The sequence below is a fragment of the Pungitius pungitius genome, chromosome 11 (genome assembly GCF_949316345.1).
Source record: "Pungitius pungitius chromosome 11, fPunPun2.1, whole genome shotgun sequence".
Taxonomy (NCBI): Eukaryota; Metazoa; Chordata; class Actinopteri; order Perciformes; family Gasterosteidae; genus Pungitius; species Pungitius pungitius.
In genome coordinates, this window is record NC_084910.1 from 13369432 (window position 1) to 13390302 (window position 20871).

At 44.4% G+C, this 20871-nt stretch overlaps 1 protein-coding gene across 1 annotated transcript in view; it reads right to left on the reverse strand.

Annotated features, from left to right (window-relative positions):
* Positions 1 to 271: 271 nt before the first annotated feature.
* Positions 272 to 20871, reverse strand: part of si:ch73-22o12.1 (nectin-2) — a 49931-nt gene continuing 29331 nt past the window's right edge. The window contains exon 7 of the mRNA XM_037453394.2: positions 272 to 5091. Coding sequence (XP_037309291.2) covers positions 4514 to 5091 — 578 coding nt within the window. The 3' untranslated portion in view covers positions 272 to 4513. The remainder of the gene's footprint in view (positions 5092 to 20871) is intronic.

The following is a 20871-nucleotide window of genomic DNA, read 5'->3' on the forward strand; positions in this document are numbered from 1 at the left end:
TAAGCTTGTTATCACACCTATTGACACAAAGATTTATCAAAACAAAACTTAGACAGCAGCGAGAGCAGGAAATGAGAGTGAGATAAAACACACAGGGCGGGTGGGGGGGGGGGGTGTGAGAAGGATGGGTGACAAGAGACTGAGGGGGCACTTCATATCCCGATCAATTAATCTATAAATCTAATCAGTGAAAATCAATGATCGGCACTTGTATGCTCAGTCATCCGAGCTAACCAGTGTTGAGTCAGTGGGAAGAAGAGAAACGGCAACATTTCAAAAATCAAGAAACCTTTAATAGCAACCAAATACGAAAGAAAGATATAGAAAGACAAAATGGTGACAATTCTAATTTAGTTTTTTCAAGCAGCAAAATAAATTCAACAAAAACAAAATTACAAAAAAACATAAGTAACATTTACACAGAGCAGTCGATAATAAAAGCACATTTGGGATAAAACTGTTTTGTTGTGTGTTGAGTTCATTTGTATAGAAGAAGCACATTTGCCAGTTTTGGCCGCAATCACAGCGCAGCAGTCAAGAATAAAGCACTCAGAAACATGATAAAGCACTGCAAAATAACAGAAAACACAGGAAACTAAAAAAAGGGTAAAATAAATCCTTCATGCTTGCCGTCACAGAATTACACAAACGTGACACCATAAATTAGTAATATCTTTTTCTCTGCTACATATTTATATATTTATACTATGTACACAGGGAAGTTCTTTTTTTTCTTCTTTTATGCAAGTGAGATGGGAGATAATAAGGCTTTGATTAGTCATCAATTGTTTGGAGCGGAACATATTCCAGCGGAATAGGACTGTGTGTGTGTGTGTGTGTGTGTGTGTGGGGATACATTGTGTACTTTAACTGCCTAACCCCTGGGCTAGACCCGAGCCAGGATTGTTCTCCAAAAGCATTTGGTACTAACAAGCCTAACTTGGTGCTCAGGTGGGTGCCAATGATGTGTGTGTGTGTGTGTGTGTGTGTGTGTGAGTGAGAGAGAGAGAGAGAGGAGGCGGTCGCAGAGGTTGCTGAAGTTAGAGCACGAAAACAACATTTTGGAGACAGGAGGAAAGCTGTGCGACTCTAAAAGCCTTTGATGTGATTCGGGAGGGGGAGCAGGTCAGCGTGGCAGCATTGTTATGAAAGCAATATTCCCCGTGTGAAACAAAAAAGGGACCCGACAATCCCAAAAAGCCAGTTTCAGACACAGGGTGAAAGGTGTGCCCCTGAATGGGTGTTTGTCGCTGTTCCGCTGGGTCATTCAGGCGATACCCGATGGGGTTGGACCATTTGGAGGAATACAAACGCAGTGGAGCAGGGGGACACATCACGCTGCAGCTCTTTTCACTGTAAGAGGACTCTGTATATGTCCTGACAGAGCCACTGAACAGGAAGAGAAGTGTGTGTGTGTGTGTGTGTGTGTGTGTGTGTGTGTGTGTGTGGGGCTATGGGAGCACATTTGTGTGGGCTTATGTCAGGAGAAGGCAGACTTGTCAGGTATGACGCGTCTTCTGGACAGTTTGGCTGTGAGAGTGAGCATAATGAGAGTGACTGAGGGGTGTTTGTGTGTGGGCGAATGTTTCTCTGCATTCTGCGTATAAGAGTGTGTCTTCAAACTGCACAGCAATATCTCCAGGTGGCCAGTTTTACCGTGGTGACAAAGGGCGGCTACTCGGGTTACAGCCCCAACGGCAGGGAGATATAACCCAAAGCCTCCGAGCATCATGAAAACACACTACTCCACACACACACACACACACAAAACAGACCTGTGTGGTTACGGTCCACGCAATAAATGTTGAGTATTGTGGGTATTCTTGCATTGTGCTGCGTGTCTGTCGTGACTAAGGAGAGAAGCCAATTGTGCAAAAAAACTGTGCTTATTATGTGGAAATGCAGTCAATGTTAACAAATCACTATACAGGCATTTATCGCTTTTTTTTTTCACCAATACAAATTGACCGTTTAGGGAAACTCTCAGTCTGTCCAACAAGTTTTAACATCTAAACCACCGAGGCAATCATTAGATTAAAAATTACATTCTGACTGCCATCTGAGACATTTGAAGTTTCGGCCTAAAAGACAGACAACACCTTTGTGTGTACTTCCACAACACCGGCAATACTGGCTCCATCCATCTGATATTTACATTGTTATAAATATCCACATTTTCACAAAAAAAATAAAGATGCTTACATATATAGTACACGATACCTCACACCAAGATGTACATACACAGCTTTGTTGCTATTTTCACCCACAAAACCAAGGATTTCATACGATTCATATTTCTCTTGCAGTGACACACAAACTAGTGCAAAAATAAGTCAATGCATTCTTTTTTTAAATCTTTAGAGTGGTTGTGTAAAATCAGCTGTGTCCTGTAAATTGACTGTACCCCAGGTTGACAGAAGTGGCATTTATGTAAAAGGCCATTAAGACAATAATCCTATTGAACACACTGGCTTTCGATATGCCAGACGGGGCTCAAACACTGAAAGCCGTATCCGTTATCTGTCATGTGTTCCCTGTGACTCTCACCGCTCTGCCTCTCTAAAAAGGTTAAAAGCCATCACTATGGCAAACTAGCAATGCCTCGTCCTATACAGGTACTTGAACTGTACGCGAGGGTTTCTCACCTCAAGGTTTATATCGGCTAAGACAGGAAATGCTGGCAAGCTCAGTCCTCCTTGCTCTTGGCAAAGGGTCACCATGCATTTGACCTCGCGACCGGCAGCGAACTGCAACCCTGTTTTTACAACAGGGAACAACAGTCAGAAAGCTCTTCTCCCCCGATTCCCAGTGGGTCAAGAGGTTAGTTGATTAGAAGGCAAGGAAAATCCTGATTAAAAAGGAGCTACACTGGGCCTTCTCTTACAGATTGTCCATCACAAGCCTCCAGTGCCTAAATAAATACAGTGATGCATGCCAATGTAAAGACTCCGCCTTAAAGGCCGCAGCGTGCAGTAACCACGCAGTAATATCAGTCTGAGCGGGCCTCCCGTGGCTTGTTAGAAGGATAAATAACAATCAGGAGACCATCGGCCTTGAAGCGGCATCATGGAAAGGGCCATCTCATTGCTTTTTGCCCGTTAGTCCATTCGACTCCTGGAGAGTTGGTGCGGCCGCAACCTTTGCGTCTCTTCCCACACTTACTACAGTGTGGGAGGAGACGGTGGCATCCATGCGGTGGAGTTCACACTGGTCACTCCAGGTGGATTAGTCAGTTCTAGCATGTCAGGGAAGGCGAGGATGGAATAGAGTAGGTAGGGCGTTTGACACATCGGGAGCAGTAAAAAACCACAGTGCTCCCCGTGGCCCTGACCCCGACACTACCCGATAAATCATGAACTCCCCATAAACTCTCAGAGAGAGAGAGAGAGATAGAGAGAGAGGGAGAGGGAGAAATGAACGATAGAGAAATAGAGGGTGGGAGGGGGAGCAATCGCCACGTCATAAATGATAAGTAGTGGCAATCTGTTGGTCCCAGCTAAGCGAGCAACTTCACGGCTCATTACCAATCAAACTCCTCCTGTCGGGAGCGTTTTGAAGAGACGAGGGTGAGGAGGAGGAGAAAAGAACAGACAAGCTCCTCTCTAGTCCTCCTGCATGCCGCTCTCCCTCCCTTGACCCCGTCAGATCGATTACTCCTCACTCGCTCGCTTACCACCTCTTACCTCCAGGCACAGGACAAAAGTTCTGCATGTGAATGCCTCGATGAGAGCTTTGCCCAAACTCCGTGGAAACCTACTTTCAGATGCTCTGAATTAAACAAAGCATTAGGTTCTGGTGCATCAGAACCTAGTGTTCCTTTTAAATGTTAAGTTGAGCGCGTCTACTGTTGCCGAGGTTTGAAGGGAAGGCAGAGGGAGTGGAAATGAAAGCTCACCAGCAGATGAGAGCAAATTCTTTGTTCCCTCTAAATCACCTGATGGCCACGGTCCATACCTTTAAAACCTCCCTCCCGACCCCAGCTACTGAAAACACACCGGCTGTGATAGCTCAGTGCATTACCAAATCAAAAGGTGTCCCACAGGAGGTTGCAGGCAACATGTAACTGCTTGACAACCCCTTCCACTTCTACAGTTTGGGTGAAGATAAGAGTGAATATGCAAGAGAGCCGCCGCCTTTAAAGCAAAGCTTGTATCGTGAATCCATTATTCTACTCCTACGCAACACAGTTTCTCAGTTTTAGTCTGTCAAGAGTCCTTGTCAAGATCCCAGTGATGGCATGAGCAGAAGAAGTGTGACACAAGTTGTTCCTTTTCATGGTTTGAGTTTCAGTTCAGTTACAGCGACGCGGCTTTGAGAGAATCCCTCCAAACTCTCCTTTTCATTGTGGGGCTGCACTGTGATTGATAATAGGCCATGTTTAAAATCAATTTTCAAAACTAAAATGGAATTAATTTCTTTATCAGACAGCCAAAAAATCTTCGCATGGAATCCTCCATCCCTCCATTTTTTCTCCTCTTCCTCCACCTCCTCCTCCTCCTCCTCCCTTCCTCTTCTATACGTAAACAGCAGTCCGTGAGATGACTGAGCCATCCCGCTGGGACTCCATGTCGTCATCCATGTAATCTCCAATCATGTCGTCCTGGTCGTGTGGGCGAAGCTGAAGGATGGGGGCCCCTCCGGTGAAGTGGTCGTACCTCTCCTCCGCCTCGAGCTCATCGAACTTCCTCCTTTCCACGTCGTCCAATTCATTGCTGAGCAGGATGTCTTGGGCGGTGGGTGCGGTGGGAACATTTTCAGGCCGGCCCCCAATGGTGAGCGGCTGGTGCTGGTGGTTGGTTTTCTCTCCGAGGCCCTGGTGGGACGAGCTCTCGTTGTAGCCGTACATGGGACCGTTGTTGTTGCCGCCTATGACGCCGCCGCTGACCCCACTCGTGCCGTTCTTGCTGGCCTTCTTGCCGCCAAACATGCGCGTCTTCATGTCACTGCCACCATTGGCGCGGTAACCCTGCTGTTGCCTGCGGCTACGGGTGACAAGTACGGCGATGAGAGCGGCGACCAAAAGGAGGGCCAGCAGGGAGCCGATCACAGCGCCTGCCACCACACCGGCATTGGATGGGTTCACCCTGGGCTCTGTAGGAAGGAGGAGAGGCAGGGAGGGAGAAAAAGGAAGAAAGGAATATGGTTGAGAAAAGCAGAAAAAAAAAGAACAGTGTGAAACACGGTGAGAGAGCAAGAGGGAAAATGGAGACAGCATAAAGAGGAGAAGGAAGAAAGGGTGTCAAGGGAAAAAAGGAGAAAGGTAAGAGTTGGAGGATGTCAGTGGTGCTGGTCTGAATTGTGTTCAGTGAAGTGTGTAAGAGTGCTGAGGTGTCAGTACAGTCAGAGTGTGTGTGTGTGTGTGTGTACGTGCTGAGCCTCTTCCTACACTGACATTTCCTCCTTTCCCTCAGAGCTGCTCCTGTCCCAATTCCCACAGCCACGTCATGACAGCAACGCAGCCACGTCTCCCACCGTGTTGCCCTTCAACAACCAGGGTCCTTTCAAGGCTCACAGCAAATCACATGGCAAGGCAAGGGGGGGGGGGGATTGAAAGCCACATGCACTTTCTGAAGGAGTGGGGAATGGCGCGTGCAGGGGGCAAAACAGGTGGAGGCCATGCAGTGGAGGAGGACAATGATGGATTGGGGAGTGGATGTTGGAAATTTGAAGAGGAGGAGGCAGCAGAGTGAGTAAGTGACTGGAATGACTAGTCTTCCTGAAAGCCATGAGCAAGGGGGAAACTTCAGCAACCCCTCTCTGAGCGAGTGAGAGTCACTTTTATCAGCAGCACTATTTGTTTAGTCACGACAGCCATGGTACACATGCACATTCGCAAGAGAAGACATTTCACGTTCATTTTGAACCAAACTGAGGCTTTTACAAAATGTAGATTGAAGAGGACGGTACAAGTTAAACTGGGCTCTCTAGTCCTCCGCTCAGTACCTCTGTTTGTGTTTTAAACCTCCAGGGAGAGGTACGGTAGTGTATTGTTTAGGGTTATGGAGACATCCCATATGACTTGTTAGCCATATCGTACTTCTCTAAGCTCACACTTTCCGCTCCCTTGACTTCCCTCTGCAGTGATATTAGTACAGTGTGTTTTAACAGGTATTTCAACAGCAAAACAGTCTAAATACAAGTGGTTTGCAGAGAAGGATTGGTATTGTTTCAAATGTCACAATTTACTGTGGCAACAGCATACAAGTCTCACCACCACCACCAAATTCTGTTTGCATTTTGTTGCCTGTTTCAGGGAATGTTTCTCAGAAATCAAAATCAGCCTATTTATACACTCACCGGCCACTTTATTAGGTACACCTGTCCAACTGCTCGTTAACACTTCATTTCTAAGCAGCCAATCACATGGCGGCAACTCAGTGCATTTAGGCATGTAGACATTGTCAAGACAATCTCCTGCAGTTCAAACCGAGCATCAGTATGGGGAAGAAAGGTGATTTGAGTGACTTTGAACGTGGCATGATTGTTGGTGCCAGAAGGGCTGGTCTGAGTATTTCAGAAACTGCTAATCTACTGGGATTTTCACGCACAACCATCTCTAGGGTTTACAGAGAATGGTCCGAAAAAGAAAAAACATCCAGTGAGCGGCAGTTCTGTGGGCGGAAATGCCTTGTTGATGCCAGAGGTCAGAGGAGAATGGCCAGACTGGTTCGAGCTGATAGAAGGGCAACAGTGACTCAAATAACCACCCGTTACAACCAAGGTGGGCATAAGAGCATCTCTGAACGCACAGTACGTCGAACTTTGAGGCAGATGGGCTACAGCAGCAGAAGACCACACCGGGTGCCACTCCTTTCAGCTAAGAACAGGAAACTGAGGCTACAATTTGCACAAGCTCATCGAAATTGGACAATAGAAGATTGGAAAAACGTTGCCTGGTCTGATGAGTCTCGATTTCTGCTGCGACATTCGGATGGTAGGGTCAGAATTTGGCGTCTACAACATGAAAGCATGGATCCATCCTGCCTTGTATCAACGGTTCAGGCTGGTGGTGGTGGTGTCATGGTGTGGGGAATATTTTCTTGGTACTCTTTGGGCCCCTTGGTACCAATGGAGCATCGTTGCAACGCCACAGCCTACCTGAGTATTGTTGCTGACCATGTCCATCCCTTTATGAGCACAATGTACCCAACTTCTGATGGCTACTTTCAGCAGGATAAAGCACCATGTCATAAAGCTGGAATCATCTCAGACTGGTTTCTTGAACATGACAATGAGTTCGCTGTACTCAAATGGCCTCCACAATCACCAGATCTCAATCCAATAGAGCATCTTTGGGATGTGTTGGAACGGGAGATTCGCATCATGGATGTGCAGCCGACAAATCTGCGGCAACTGTGTGATGCCATCATGTCAATATGGACCAAACTCCCTGAGGAATGCTTCCAGCACCTTGTTGAATCTATGCCACGAAGAATTGAGGCAGTTCTGAAGGCAAAAGGGGGTCCAACCCGTTACTAGCATGGGGTACCTAATAAAGTGGCCGGTGAGTGTATGCAATAGTTATGTTTGCCGCCAATCAGAACAAAAAGACAAAATCAACTAAATTCTGATTTCAATCATAAAGTATCTGATAACAATTAAGCTAACCACCATTCGGTACTTGCAGAATACGCATTTCAGTCATTTCATCAAAAAGTATGGATGTTTGATACCATGTTAGAGACGACTGATGAGTAAACCCTTTGGAGAATCATGACTGTTACTGCATTGCAAAGGCTTTTCTTTTAGGGGGCCAGGAGTTCAGGCCTCTAAGTGCTTTCTGAGAGTATGACAACTCCCTGCAGACCCTCCGACCGTTCCCCCATGATAATCAAAAGTTTCTTTCTTTGTGCTAAGTTAGAAAATGTTGCCCTGTCCTGCTGAAGAATTCAAGTCAGAGACAGTCTGGCAGGATGGGGGTTCCTGTCTGGACTTGATTTAAGAGTCGGGACCCGCACGGACAAACAGAGGTTTCTCTGTGTGTATTGATAAGGGGATCGGTTTCTGTTCTGACTAAGGAAGCAAGGTCAGCGGGTCAACCAGCAGATGTGTAAGATAAGGAGGGAGGTTCACACCACACCCCAACCAACACTCAACCATTGTTCTTTGTTTACGTTAGGCAAGTTGGTCTGCACATTGGATGTGACCGGATCCTTAGAGGCGGGGGGAGAAGGTTCATCCCCTACGCCAGCTTAGGGCCAATAGAAATCTTTTCTTTGTCTTTTGGGTTATAAAACATGATGTTTTTGCTGATGTTAGTTAGTTGTTCCTACAGCCTGCGTGCTGCCTGAACTGCTCCTGCCTTTGCAAACGCAGCGCTTATACTTGACCTGTGATCTGATGAATAAATCTACCAGAACGAGAGAAGTTGTTTGGCTGAATTCTTCCAGACGTCCCCATCCAGGCTTCCAATTTTTGAACACGAGCCTCTCTTTTGAAATTACTAACAATTTTGGTGACGTCCCGACGTGATTGGCTGACCTGGATGAAGATCGAGGGGGCATCCGTTTTCCGGAACAGGCAGAAGGCCGGCGGCGTGGTTCAGCGTTGACAACAAAGGAGCGCGCTACAGAATGGGTGAGCAGACGAGCCCCTTTTTGTTCTAAAGGAATGAAAAGTCTGCAATTGGACAAATCTAAAATAATTGTTGTCAACTGCAGAATACGTCTCTGTCCTATAAGACCACTAAATTTAAACTAAATTTCAAAATTTTCTGATGATCACATGTAAAGTATAAGCACATAATCACATTGAATTCAACATTAGGGAAAGTGAATGAGTGTCCATAGGGTAGGGAATTTAATTAAATATATACTCAGTAGAAATCCAGAGTTGAAGTTTGCGTCCCTCTGGTGATCGCAGTCCTACTTTCGCATGCAGTAGGTTTGGCGGTTCAGTGTAAGAGTAGGGACCTAGCGGGTAGGGATTTAGTTAATTAAATACAGGGTTTAAAAAGGAACGACGGTGCTCACTTGAGCTATCGAAGGTCGACCCTCAGTCATTAGAAATCCAGAGTTGAAGTTTGCGTCCCTCTGGTGATCGCAGATCGTTACGTTCGCATGCAGTACGGCTGGCGATTCAGTGTAAGAGTAGGGACTCAGCGGGTAGGGAACTTTAGGTAATTATATAGAGTTTAAAAAGGAATGACGGGGCTCACTTGAGTTCCCTGAGGTCGACTCTTAGTCGGTAGAAATCCAGAGTTGAAACGGTCCCTTTGGTGATTGCAGTTACACGTATGTATGTCGTGGACTGGCAGTTTAGATTAGAGCAGGGTTTAAATTTATGTTAATCATTAGTCAGAAGAAAACCCAAGTTGAAAGGTACCTCTGGTCCTGCAGCCCCATTAGTGTGATATGGGGACTGGCAGGTTAGAATATTAGATGACGAAATAAGGACACAGGGAAAGATTTGTTATTTTTCATACTGGGAAATGTGTGGGTGGTTGGTGTAACTCCTGGTGTTTTACCGAACCTAGAAGCTGTGGATCAGGACTTGAAAAGGACTGAGAATCTGACAGTGAAAAGTGTTTGACCGGATTACACATTTGTGGGGATATGTATTAAAGGGTAAAAGGGAAAATCATAGTCAATAGTGGTGATACAAACATGAGAGAAATAAAACAATACAGGTGAACTGGTGTTATAAGCCTCAACAATCGAGCGCTGTATTCCTCTAATACAGTAGAAGCTTCTTGATTGGGTTCACAGTATTGGGCATTGTGTCCTTTCTCTGGTGTTCTAAAGCCATGTGTGAACAAATAAAATAACCTGTGAAACTGTGAGGAAAACAGAGGAAACCATAATGATATGGGATGATGCAAAATAGGCACTCTGGGTCTATTTAAGATCTATGAGAGATTTATGAAAAGAAAAAAATTTAAATTAAAAAAGGAAACATGTAACAGAAATAAGTGGAGTGGGACGTAGAGATGCAGGAAGGCTGCAGCTGCGGAGCCCCTTATCATGATGAGACAGAGACTCAGCCAGCAGGGTGCTGCAGCCGGCTGCGGAGCCAGCACACACACAAGCACACGCAGTGCTAGGAGCTAAAGGGAGACAATGTGGAAAGAAGATCAATTCTTATAAAGTTGTGTGATTATTGATGCCGACAGAGTTTCACACAGGCAGTTAGAAAAGTTCAGTGCAAGAAGTGAATTAGATAGACGTAGCAAAAGAAAAAGATATAAAATAAAAATTGATTGTAATGGTTTAATGATTTTGTGTCATTTGGGGTTCACATAAATCAGTTAGTTTGACGAATCAGAATAAATTAATATGTTAACACCCCTTATGGGTGAGACACGCACAAGCGTCGGTGCAGTTAGGGATTGTAGATCCAACAACAGGTTTACAAACAAAACAACAATTGGAGATATCAAAAAGTTTTGGTTATCCTGTTTTTTCAGAGTGAATAAAGTTGTTATAATGAAGCATGAATGACTTCTATGTGAATGAGTTTCTAGGACTCCAAGCTATTACCCCAATGTTGATTTAACTATATGAGGTCAACAATAGGTTATTAAGAACTGTAACTAAATGTGGAAATGTGGTAGAACATTTCTGGGAGAAACAAGTTGGGTATTTGAAAGACAGACCCCAGCCGGAGCCTGTCAATTAGAGTAATCTAAACACACCACAAGGTCACGGGATGGTCAGAAAAGGTCCCAACTCGTAGCTTGAGGAAAACAGCAATCAATCACCCGGTTCGGACAGAACAAGCATGAGACAGGGTGATGTTATCAAGGAAACTCGGCCAGATCAGAACCTGCATCAAAGTAATGATTTGAAACCTAAGAAGTGATGAGAAATGAGGAGAGTAGGTGTATATAGTGTCAGTCGTTTGGTATTAATGTTTGTAGTTTTAGTCTCCTACACTCAGAGATGAGCTGTAAATCGTTGAGTGCTGATATTGAGTGTATAGTGCACGATACACTTGATACAGTATCTTGATGATGGAAGCAAATGTCTGATCAAGGAATATTGATAGTAGCAGGACATAAAATATGGAAACTTTGTCACAGACTGTCGTCTTGTAATGGTTCAACAAGTAACAAGTATTACACACTGCATTTGACTGCTAAACATGAGAGATCTGTACTCTATCAGTGTTGAATGAATGAATGAGTGAATGTATTGGATCCCAACTTGGACATGAGCTAAGTTGTGTTTGCAAGTAACAGATATGCCTTCGTTTTGCTTTTGGGCCGAAAAGCAGTAAAAGTGGAGACACTCAGGCTGCTGTAGGATAGGAAGTCCTGACCAGATGGGTCTGCTGCAAACTGAATTTATCGTCTCTTAGTCCGATTGTTTATTTCACTGGTGGTTTGGGATTAACCTTCTGATACATTGTTTAAAACTGTGGGTTTTAGTGATTGATACAACTGCAGATGTCCATCCACTAGTGATAGTAGTTCACAAGTTTAGAGCAAATCGACTGTAATGATGGGGGCCATTGGATGGTTTATTTAGATGGAAGGAAAATAGGGAAGTAAGTAAGTGAAGAAGAGATTGAAGTTGAAAGGTTATGAGAGAAACACACAAGTGTTTCAGAGTATGACAGAGGGTAAAGTGGAAGTGTAAAGAAGGTTAGAGGAGGTTGAAGAGTTTTACAGCAATGAAAGAACTGAAGTAAAATGCAGGAAGTGAAATCATTAGAGTTGTAGACATGCAGGAAGGAAGATATGCTAGAAGACACATAATAGATCTTGTTGAAGGGTTTTATGGGAGTAACAAGGTCACAGCAGTCAGAAGATGCGTGGGAGAAACGGTGGGGCCATTAAGGCTGGACAAAGAGATGCTTGCTCACTTGGAGCAACTCAAGCAAATTCTTGAACCACACACACACACACACACACACACACACACACACACATACTGTTGAATGACATGAATCTTAAATGTAAGTATTCTTCAGTGATGTGATTAAGTCTATGTAGTTTTCTTAAATATTAGGACATAAAGAGGATATTTTTTCCTTTTAGTTTAGATGATTTGGCTCATCACTACTGTAATGTCAAAAGTTACAAAGTTACACAAACAATTGGATTGTAGATGGGATTTTACAAACAGATTGATCAAATATATTCCAACTTTTCGAGGGTTAACACACAACAGGTGCTGATCGTGTTTCAACAGGAAACAACGAATGCCCTGACCTACTTTCTTTTTAAGTGCAACACTTAAATCGAGGATTTAACGTAGAATGATTAGAACAAATAAAAATGAACATTTTTAAACAAATATAGTAGAGCAAGAAGGGAAATTCGTTTTGGGGATAAACACAAAATTTGAGATATCGCCTAAGAGGTCTTGAGGTTATTTGGATATTAGATTTAACTTCATATGGGCATATTTTTAACCATGTTTTAAATTGATACAGGCCTCAACAGGAGTGATGGAGATGCGTGTACACAGTTTTGCTGTGCTACTTACTACAAAAGAGAAATATTGGGCATGGATTGATTGTGCAAAACACAATCCTCAAGTTTAAATGATCAGAATTTAATAAAATTACACAGATACATTATGATACAATTTGAATATTAAAACTAAAGATCTTTGACCCTAACCCTTCTAGATTGATTGAATTGTGTTCAACAAAACAGTAGATGTTTGAACAAGTAAAGAGAGAAATTATACCAAGGCTTTAGATACCGGAGAGTAAGAACAAGTTTATCTTTGTGATGAATGTACAACATTGTTTCTTATCAGCCACAGTTAGCAGGACTAATGAATAAACTACAATTAAATAAAAATTAAGAAAATTAGCTAATTGTAAGATAATTGGGTTGCGAAGCTCTGGCCAAGGATCAGACTTTAATATCCCAAGAAGGTGAACTGGGTGAGAGTGAGCACCAATTCAGCCTTTATCCAGATAACCCTCCCTTCTCCTAAGGCGCCGTCTACCAGCAACCAGACGCATACCCTCCTCCACAGGCTCTCTGTCCCTAACTTTATGCCTCGTACAAGCAGGACTACAGGACATGACGGGGGCCCCACTGTACGGTGCTACAGCCAACCGAGAAGACAGTGGGGAGGGGCAACCGAGGCCGAGGTAAGATGAATGAGGGGCAGTTTAGACAAAGAAAATAATTGTTTCTGTTGTGGGCAGTCTGGAAATTGTTCCAGGGCATGCTCCTAATCACCTAAAGGCCAGAGGCCTCAGTCCAACACAGCTCGAGACCCTCATGATGTCCATCCACCACAAGCACCATACACACTATAATAGATGCCATAGTGGTGCCCAGATCCGATGGCTGATGGTAACCTGTTCCAGAACCTGAGGTTACTCTGACGATCAATGGAAGACATTACAGATGTATGCTGGACTCTGGTGCTATTCCACAGTGAACATGCCATCTGCCACCATCAAGGAATGCTGTGCCGGATTTTCGGGCCAATCAGAGGAGTGGCTGCTTTCTATCCACGCCCCACTCTGACAGCCAGCTGCTGCAAGCTGAAGTCCAGCAGACACAGACAGAGGCAGACGTCTGGTGGGAGAGAGTGGAAGACTAAGACCAACCTGATCTACATGAGACTGTTCACTGTTGGAGCTCCTGATTCAAGGTGTTACACCGGACTGAACATTGTACAATTAACTGTTTGTCTTCTCCTGAGGAGGACTATGATATCCTGTGGATTACGACTGGAGTTTGAATGGACACCCAACGTCTGTGACATCTTTGTGGGGAAAACAAGGCGTAGCAGATGCGCTACGAGAGACGTCGGCTCCTCACATCACCTTGATCATCCAAAGCAGAGGAGAAGCTGAGAACATGGGGTCAATCGTTAAGACAGGGGTTGATGCCACGGACTGGGAGCCCACTACAAATATTAAACTATTGCACACACATTTGAAGTAAACTCAAATCAGAGAAACACATGTGAAACCACACACTGACAATGGAAACACAACTCATGGTAGATTTCTTGACACATTTTGGACAAAAGAGGGAGCTTGATTGATGTGGGATTGATTCCAATTGCAACGGTGGTAATTGAATTGAAATGGTTAAATGGAACGGTCCAAATTTACCGTCCTTAGTACCCCGTAAGGGATAATAAGCAGTAGGGATAGAAATAAATTGAAGGATTGCTGGATGCAGGCGTTTTGGAAAAGACGAGGTTCCCCTGGAATACCTTGATTAATTGGGTCCCTAGAACCAGAAGCTCGATTATCATGCGGTGCACAATTTGAGTTTTAAGTTGTGGTGTCAACACACTATTAACGCCCCAAATTCTATGTTTAACACTATGTTTAATGCAATAGGCTCTGACAAGAGATGTTTCACCAGCATCAACCTGGAAGATGGTTTTTCTGTGTCCTAACTGACAAATTGTAACTGTTTTATCTGGGTGTTTATGAAAAGAACAGATTTGTGGTTTCTGTTCTGTTTCAAAAGGGGGTGTGTAGAACAAATTAAAGAATTAAGATTTTGATGCAATATAGTGGCAAATTAGATAATATGGAAATATGGCACCCCACTTGTGTAAGGAACATAGCTAAAAAAACTAACTAAAACTAAAATAGACCAGTTAATAATGGAACACGAGACTGTTGTGCGTACATCACATGGGATAAAAGGCGTTTTTATAGTCAAATATGTTGACACTCTCCTTTTAAATAACTCTGCCCCAGATGGATCCTTTACTAGAGCATTAAATAGACTACGAGCCATGTCCTTTAAATAAGCTGAACACTCTGGCATAGACAATCCCATTAATAACTGGTTAAGTCAACATTTTGGACAATGAAAGGGTTTGATAATGTCACTGTTTTTGTACTATAGTATAGCATAGTAGCCTTCACCCTTTGTGGATACTAGATCCCTGTATCAGACAATTATGTCTTTAATGCATCACCACTGCAGTAGATGCTAAAATGCCCCTGCCATACAAGATGGTTTTGTTACATGAAAGGATCCAATTGTTAGGGCTGTGGGAGAATGGAGGAGATTGATATTGCAAGAACCGACCTCAATGGACCTGAAGAAGAAACCCCGTTAGGGTCAACGTCCCTGAATAGATAATCTGCTAACTGTTGCACACATCATATATAGTGGATGCATGCACGTAGGTGGTGTGATAGTTTTTGGGGCTAGGATGTATTTCTGTGTCTATTATACTCGGTTTAGATGTGATATAGATTTCTTAGTATTTCTTGTGATGCATAGAAATTTCCACAACTGCTGCATACACCCTCTACACTGATATAGGTTCTAGTGTTTTTTAATGTTTAGAAATTTCCACGACTGCTGCATTCACCCAATACCCACTGATATAGATTTTTAGCGTTTAGATTAGTCGTTTCTTTTGATTTTTTGGTTTACATAATGAATTATGTAAAAAGGGGGATTGATAATCAAAAGTTTCTTTCTTTGTGCTAAGTTAGAAAATGTTGCCCTGTCCTGCTGAAGAATTCAAGTCAGAGACAGTCTGGCAGGATGGGGGTTCCTGTCTGGACTTGATTTAAGAGTCGGGACCCGCACGGACAAACAGAGGTTTCTCTGTGTGTATTGATAAGGGGATCGGTTTCTGTTCTGACTAAGGAAGCAAGGTCAGCGGGTCAACCAGCAGATGTGTAAGATAAGGAGGGAGGTTCACACCACACCCCAACCAACACTCAACCATTGTTCTTTGTTTACGTTAGGCAAGTTGGTCTGCACATTGGATGTGACCGGATCCTTAGAGGCGGGGGGAGAAGGTTCATCCCCTACGCCAGCTTAGGGCCAATAGAAATCTTTTCTTTGTCTTTTGGGTTATAAAACATGATGTTTTTGCTGATGTTAGTTAGTTGTTCCTACAGCCTGCGTGCTGCCTGAACTGCTCCTGCCTTTGCAAACGCAGCGCTTATACTTGACCTGTGATCTGATGAATAAATCTACCAGAACGAGAGAAGTTGTTTGGCTGAATTCTTCCAGACGTCCCCATCCAGGCTTCCAATTTTTGAACACGAGCCTCTCTTTTGAAATTACTAACACCCATGTGGTCATCATCTATAACTCAGTGGGCATGGAGGACGAACACTGCTGGAGATAAGGGTCAGCTCCACTCATGCTGTACGAATCCACTGTAGCACTTTCAAAGACGTTATACGTACAAGAACAACTTGTATAGGAAGGAAAAGTACTTCAGTATAATTGATGTACAGCTTTGACTTTATTCCAAAAGCTATTTTTGAATCATCGTGCTTCCCGTCAAAACCTACTTTTTTAAACCTAAGGGAATATTGATCCCTGAAATGTTATTTCTACTTACAAACCAGACAAGTTTAGAGCTTAGATCTTTTTAGAAAGAGTACAAACATTTCACAATTTTTAAATTGATCATTTTCAATGTTCCAGGGGAAATAAACTGAATTAATTGTACTGAACATGGTTAGAGAACCCTTATGTTATGGAATACAGTTTTTTTAATCATCCATTCATATTAAAGTGATCCCGCTTCCTTCAGGTCTTAAGCACATGAAGTGCACAATAAAATCAAAAACTCTCGGCTAAGCTGAACATCCTGTCGGTTTCTCTGGCTTTCCTTTCCACTCATTGCACTTCACCAGCCGCAGCAGAGGATTAAACAGCAGACACCGCAGTAGAAATCCCTGCCTCAATTTGAAAAGTAGTGAATCAGTCAGGTTCTTATTGTCATTGCCAATTGAAATCCATCAGAAGCCGGCTCCTCTTGTTAAGTTTACAGAGTTGACGGAATTACTCTTGTAACACAGATTCTTGTCAAGAGAAAAGAGCTTTGCGCTGCTCTCCTCGTCCTCTTTGTTTCAGCCTCTCCTCCACTAGTCCTTTCTCCATCTCTGCCTCCACTCCACCAGCTGTCTCCCGCATACTCTTCCCCGGATCCACTGAATCTATTTTCACTGCCGTCTTTCCACTTAACGCATGTATTTGTTGCACACTACAGTTTCCTCTGTGCAGGAAAGGATTAATTAAAATTGGTAATATTTGGCTATATTTTCTCAATTTCTTCCACCAGCATGCCCCGAGCACATCTTTCTCCCATCGTATTTTCCCCACTAGCACTGCTAAACATTCCTGTTCACAATGACAGTGGGAGCCGGCCCTTAGTGTCCACTTGTAACAGGAACACAAGAAATGCATTATCACCTCAGGCTCAGTGGGGCTCTGGCACACGCAACCTGGCAACAATCTCTGTGCACTTGGAGACGGCTGCTGCCACACATTGCATTGTCAAAGGGAATTACACTGAAATTGAAATGCAAATTCTCCCTAAATTCCTCTCATCCAATTATTTTGAAAGCGTCAATAAAGTAATTTCTTAAGGGTTGTTGTCAAAGTCTATGCTGGGGAAAATCCTTTCGTGGGTGATAATTCATATTTCATTCTACCATTCCAGAGACAACGCTTAAAAGATTCAAGAGATTGATGTAAAAGAAACTACCCCAGGCTCCGGATACAGGCCACTACAGACCCAGACATCTTAACAAAGCACCAGAGAAATTTATTTCAGTGGGTGAGGAGAGGACATCTTCTAAACACATGCTGCTGGATGAAAAAAAAATGCAATATGCATGATGTGTGGATAACAGGAGGGGAGGGAGAAAAACAAACATCCAGAACTACAGTTCCCACCCCTTCCCCACACAAAACATACTGGGGAAGCCAAAAAAGCAAACGCTTCTTATGAAGTCATGTCCAGCACAACCGTAAGCTCCAAGTGACCACGAGTAATGAGAGAGATGGAGCGGAAGTAACGTCTACTGCAGCCTCGAAAAACATGCATGGTCGGACACACACACACACACACACACCCACCAGTGGCCTGATGCTGGGCTGCACCTAGAGCATAGCTTAAAAGTATTCTCTGTCAGCATGTTAACTTATTGAAGAGAGCTGTGTGTGCTAATGAGCGGTGGGCATGGGGCCAGCAGCCGGCTGGAGGGAGACTTGGCTCCATCAGACCTGTTCCCTGGCCGTTTTCGCATGGCCGGAGATGTACACTGACAGACAGACAGATCCAGGCAGACACACACACACCCAAACCCAGGGGAGGAAATTGTCAAAACCCTGTGCTCTTGAACTCCCCTTTTAGATAACTTTGCAAATGGGAAAGAATGCACCAAATTTAGAGGAAATATATTTTGGGGTTCAGCTCCCCTATGCAAAACAATGGGAGGTGAGGGGGGAGTTAGCTTCAAAGAAGCCCTGCAACAGGAGACTGGAATAGTGGGATGGATGTATGGATGAAGAGATGAAGACTACTAAGCTGTGATTAAGGAAGAGCTACTGGTTTTAAAGAGTTAAGCTTAAAGGGAGAGAGTGAGATAATGAATGCTGGGGGCACGAGTCTTGTGAGCGGGCAGATCAGCGCCAGACTTGAGGAGGCTGAAAGACAACCTCTGAGAGATAAGGAGGATGAGAAGAGAGCATATGCTAACTGAGGATGAGGAGCTGCAAAGAAAAGAGCGATCTGCAAGGAAAGATCGCGAGGGAGAGATAAATCGAAAGAAAGCGGAGGGGAGAGCATTGGTAGACTACTGCTGTGTGTGTGAGTAAGCAGCAGGATCGAAGATGAGAGGAGGTGAGGAGATGACATGCATCCCTCTCTGCCTCCGAGGGCAAAGGACAAGAATGAGGGCAGAGGGATACGGGCCAACACCCACACAGTCAGATTCATGTGTGCGTCAGCAGCTGTGGGGTAGAGGAGTGGGGGGGACCTGCTATGTAGCAGGTGCTGGCCATTTCACGCCTGTCGGCCCCTCTTAGCCCGGTTTGTCTACACACATTCACATTAGCCTCCACAGGTCCGCATTGCAATCCCATCTGGAGTCATTCCGCATCTTTCTCTCGCTCCGTTTGGACCATCATCCACTCTTACATTTCTCTCAAACTAATACAAACGCAATCTCTTTCTGAACACGTCTCGCCATCACTTGGCCTTTCAGCCAATCCTCATGCACTCGCTGGTTGCCTCCTTTTAACTGCTCGCGAATTTAGCTCACACCTAATCCTCTCCCTCCTCCTCCACTGCAAGTGAGTAAGAGAGAAGGAGGTGGTCGGTTGAGGGAGCGCAATAGCAGATGGAGATGTTAGGACGAGGAAAGTGTGGGAAGTTCAACACTGGGAGAGACGAGAGCAACAAAAAAAATCGAGGGGAAGAGAGGGAAGTACAAAGTGGGAGGAAGAACAGTGAAAACGTAGGATAAAAGACACGAAGAAGAAATGGAGCGGATGGTGGAACGAGCAGAGAAGCAGCCAGGAGCTGAAGCAGCAAAGGGTGACTGATCCGCTCTGAGAGGCTTGGAGACAGACCGACACACAAGCTATGCTGGGAGATAGCGGAGGCCGAAAGCACTGGAGATAGGATGCAGCGGCACAAGATTCCCAAAGGGGAGCTTTAAATGCCGTCAGCATCTGCTCTCTGCCTCTCTCCCTCATGCAAGCCTCTCTCGGTGTGATGAGAGCTTGCTGGCACTGGTTTGTCCTGGCGCACGTTCTCCGGGTTATTACTTTAAAAGCCTCCACCTTCGTCCCTCTGCTCCCTCGATTGTTGCATCCTCCTTGCTTGTTAATTCTAAAACACAGCATGAGATGGTGACATCCTTTGTGCTACAGAAGCCAGTTACACCACTGTGCAGCAATACAGAACGGCCCCAGAGGAGTGGTGATGCATGCTGTTCCACCATAAGGAGCCAAGGGACTGGGAGAGAGATTGGGGGGTTGAGAGCAAAAGACAGAAAAAATAAAAAAGGGAAATAAGTGGAGACTGAGTAAGAGCACAAGAAAAAAAAAAGAAAAAGAAAAAAAATGAGGGCATGAAGTAGCTGGGTTGCTTTTAAACTAGAGCCACTTGAGAAACACACCGCCTCTGCCATCACAGGCAGGATTTAGTCCTATGTCAGCAGAAAATAACTTCCGGTTAAGTGCAGGCAGAAGAGTGGAGGGATGTATTTTGTATGAAGCAAAAATGCACAAGTTGCACCACAGGCACCATTACGTATGGTACAACAAGATACACGGCGCACGGACACACACGGACACACACGGAGCGTTCATCTAGTCTCAGCTAAACCAAAGGCATCACTGAAATCCTCTGTTTCAAGGTCAACGGTGTCACTGAGTTAAATACATCACTTTTCGTGATTGCAGACTCGTCTTCAAGTCACTGACTAATGAACACGCTCATTTGCTTTGCTTTAGTCTCTCCTTTCATTAGTGACGGCAAATGGTACTGCGGAGAAGCTACCCCGAAGCTTTTGTGACCACGGCTTTAGCGGGCCGACCGCTCTCTCTCATTTTAGAAAAATGAAAAGCAAAAATATAATTGTGTCTATTTGCAACGCTCACAATGTGAACAGACTAAAATAAAACCATGTGAATAACTGCTTCGTAAATGCCATATGATGTACAGAGCCGATAGACAGACCTTGAGTACAGCTTAAGAAGAGAATCTTTGTGATTCAGTTTTACTGAGCGCATGCAAAGACACAGAACTGTAAAAGGCATCCTCAATGGGACACAAAGACAGAGTATCCTAAAGCATGCAAACACACACATGGACAGAGCAGCTGCACACTCACCCTACTCTAACACAGCCAAGACAGGCCCCTGCACAGAGAACGTGTGTGTGGTCACGTGCCATGCGAGGCAGAACAAGGTGTGTGTTGGGTCGCTTGAGTGTAGCACACCAGGAAAGTGTAGCAGGTGTGATGAAAGGTCACTTGGTTCCATTCGATCGAGTTGCAATGATATGAATGCTTTTCTATACAAGCCAGGGGAAGGTTTGGATGATGCGAGCCAACAAATGTGTTTTTCATTTCAATTCTGAAATGTTAACTGCTTTACTGAAACATTCCCTTTAATCCAATTCATCTGCGTGGTCGCACATTTGCAGCCGGCACAAA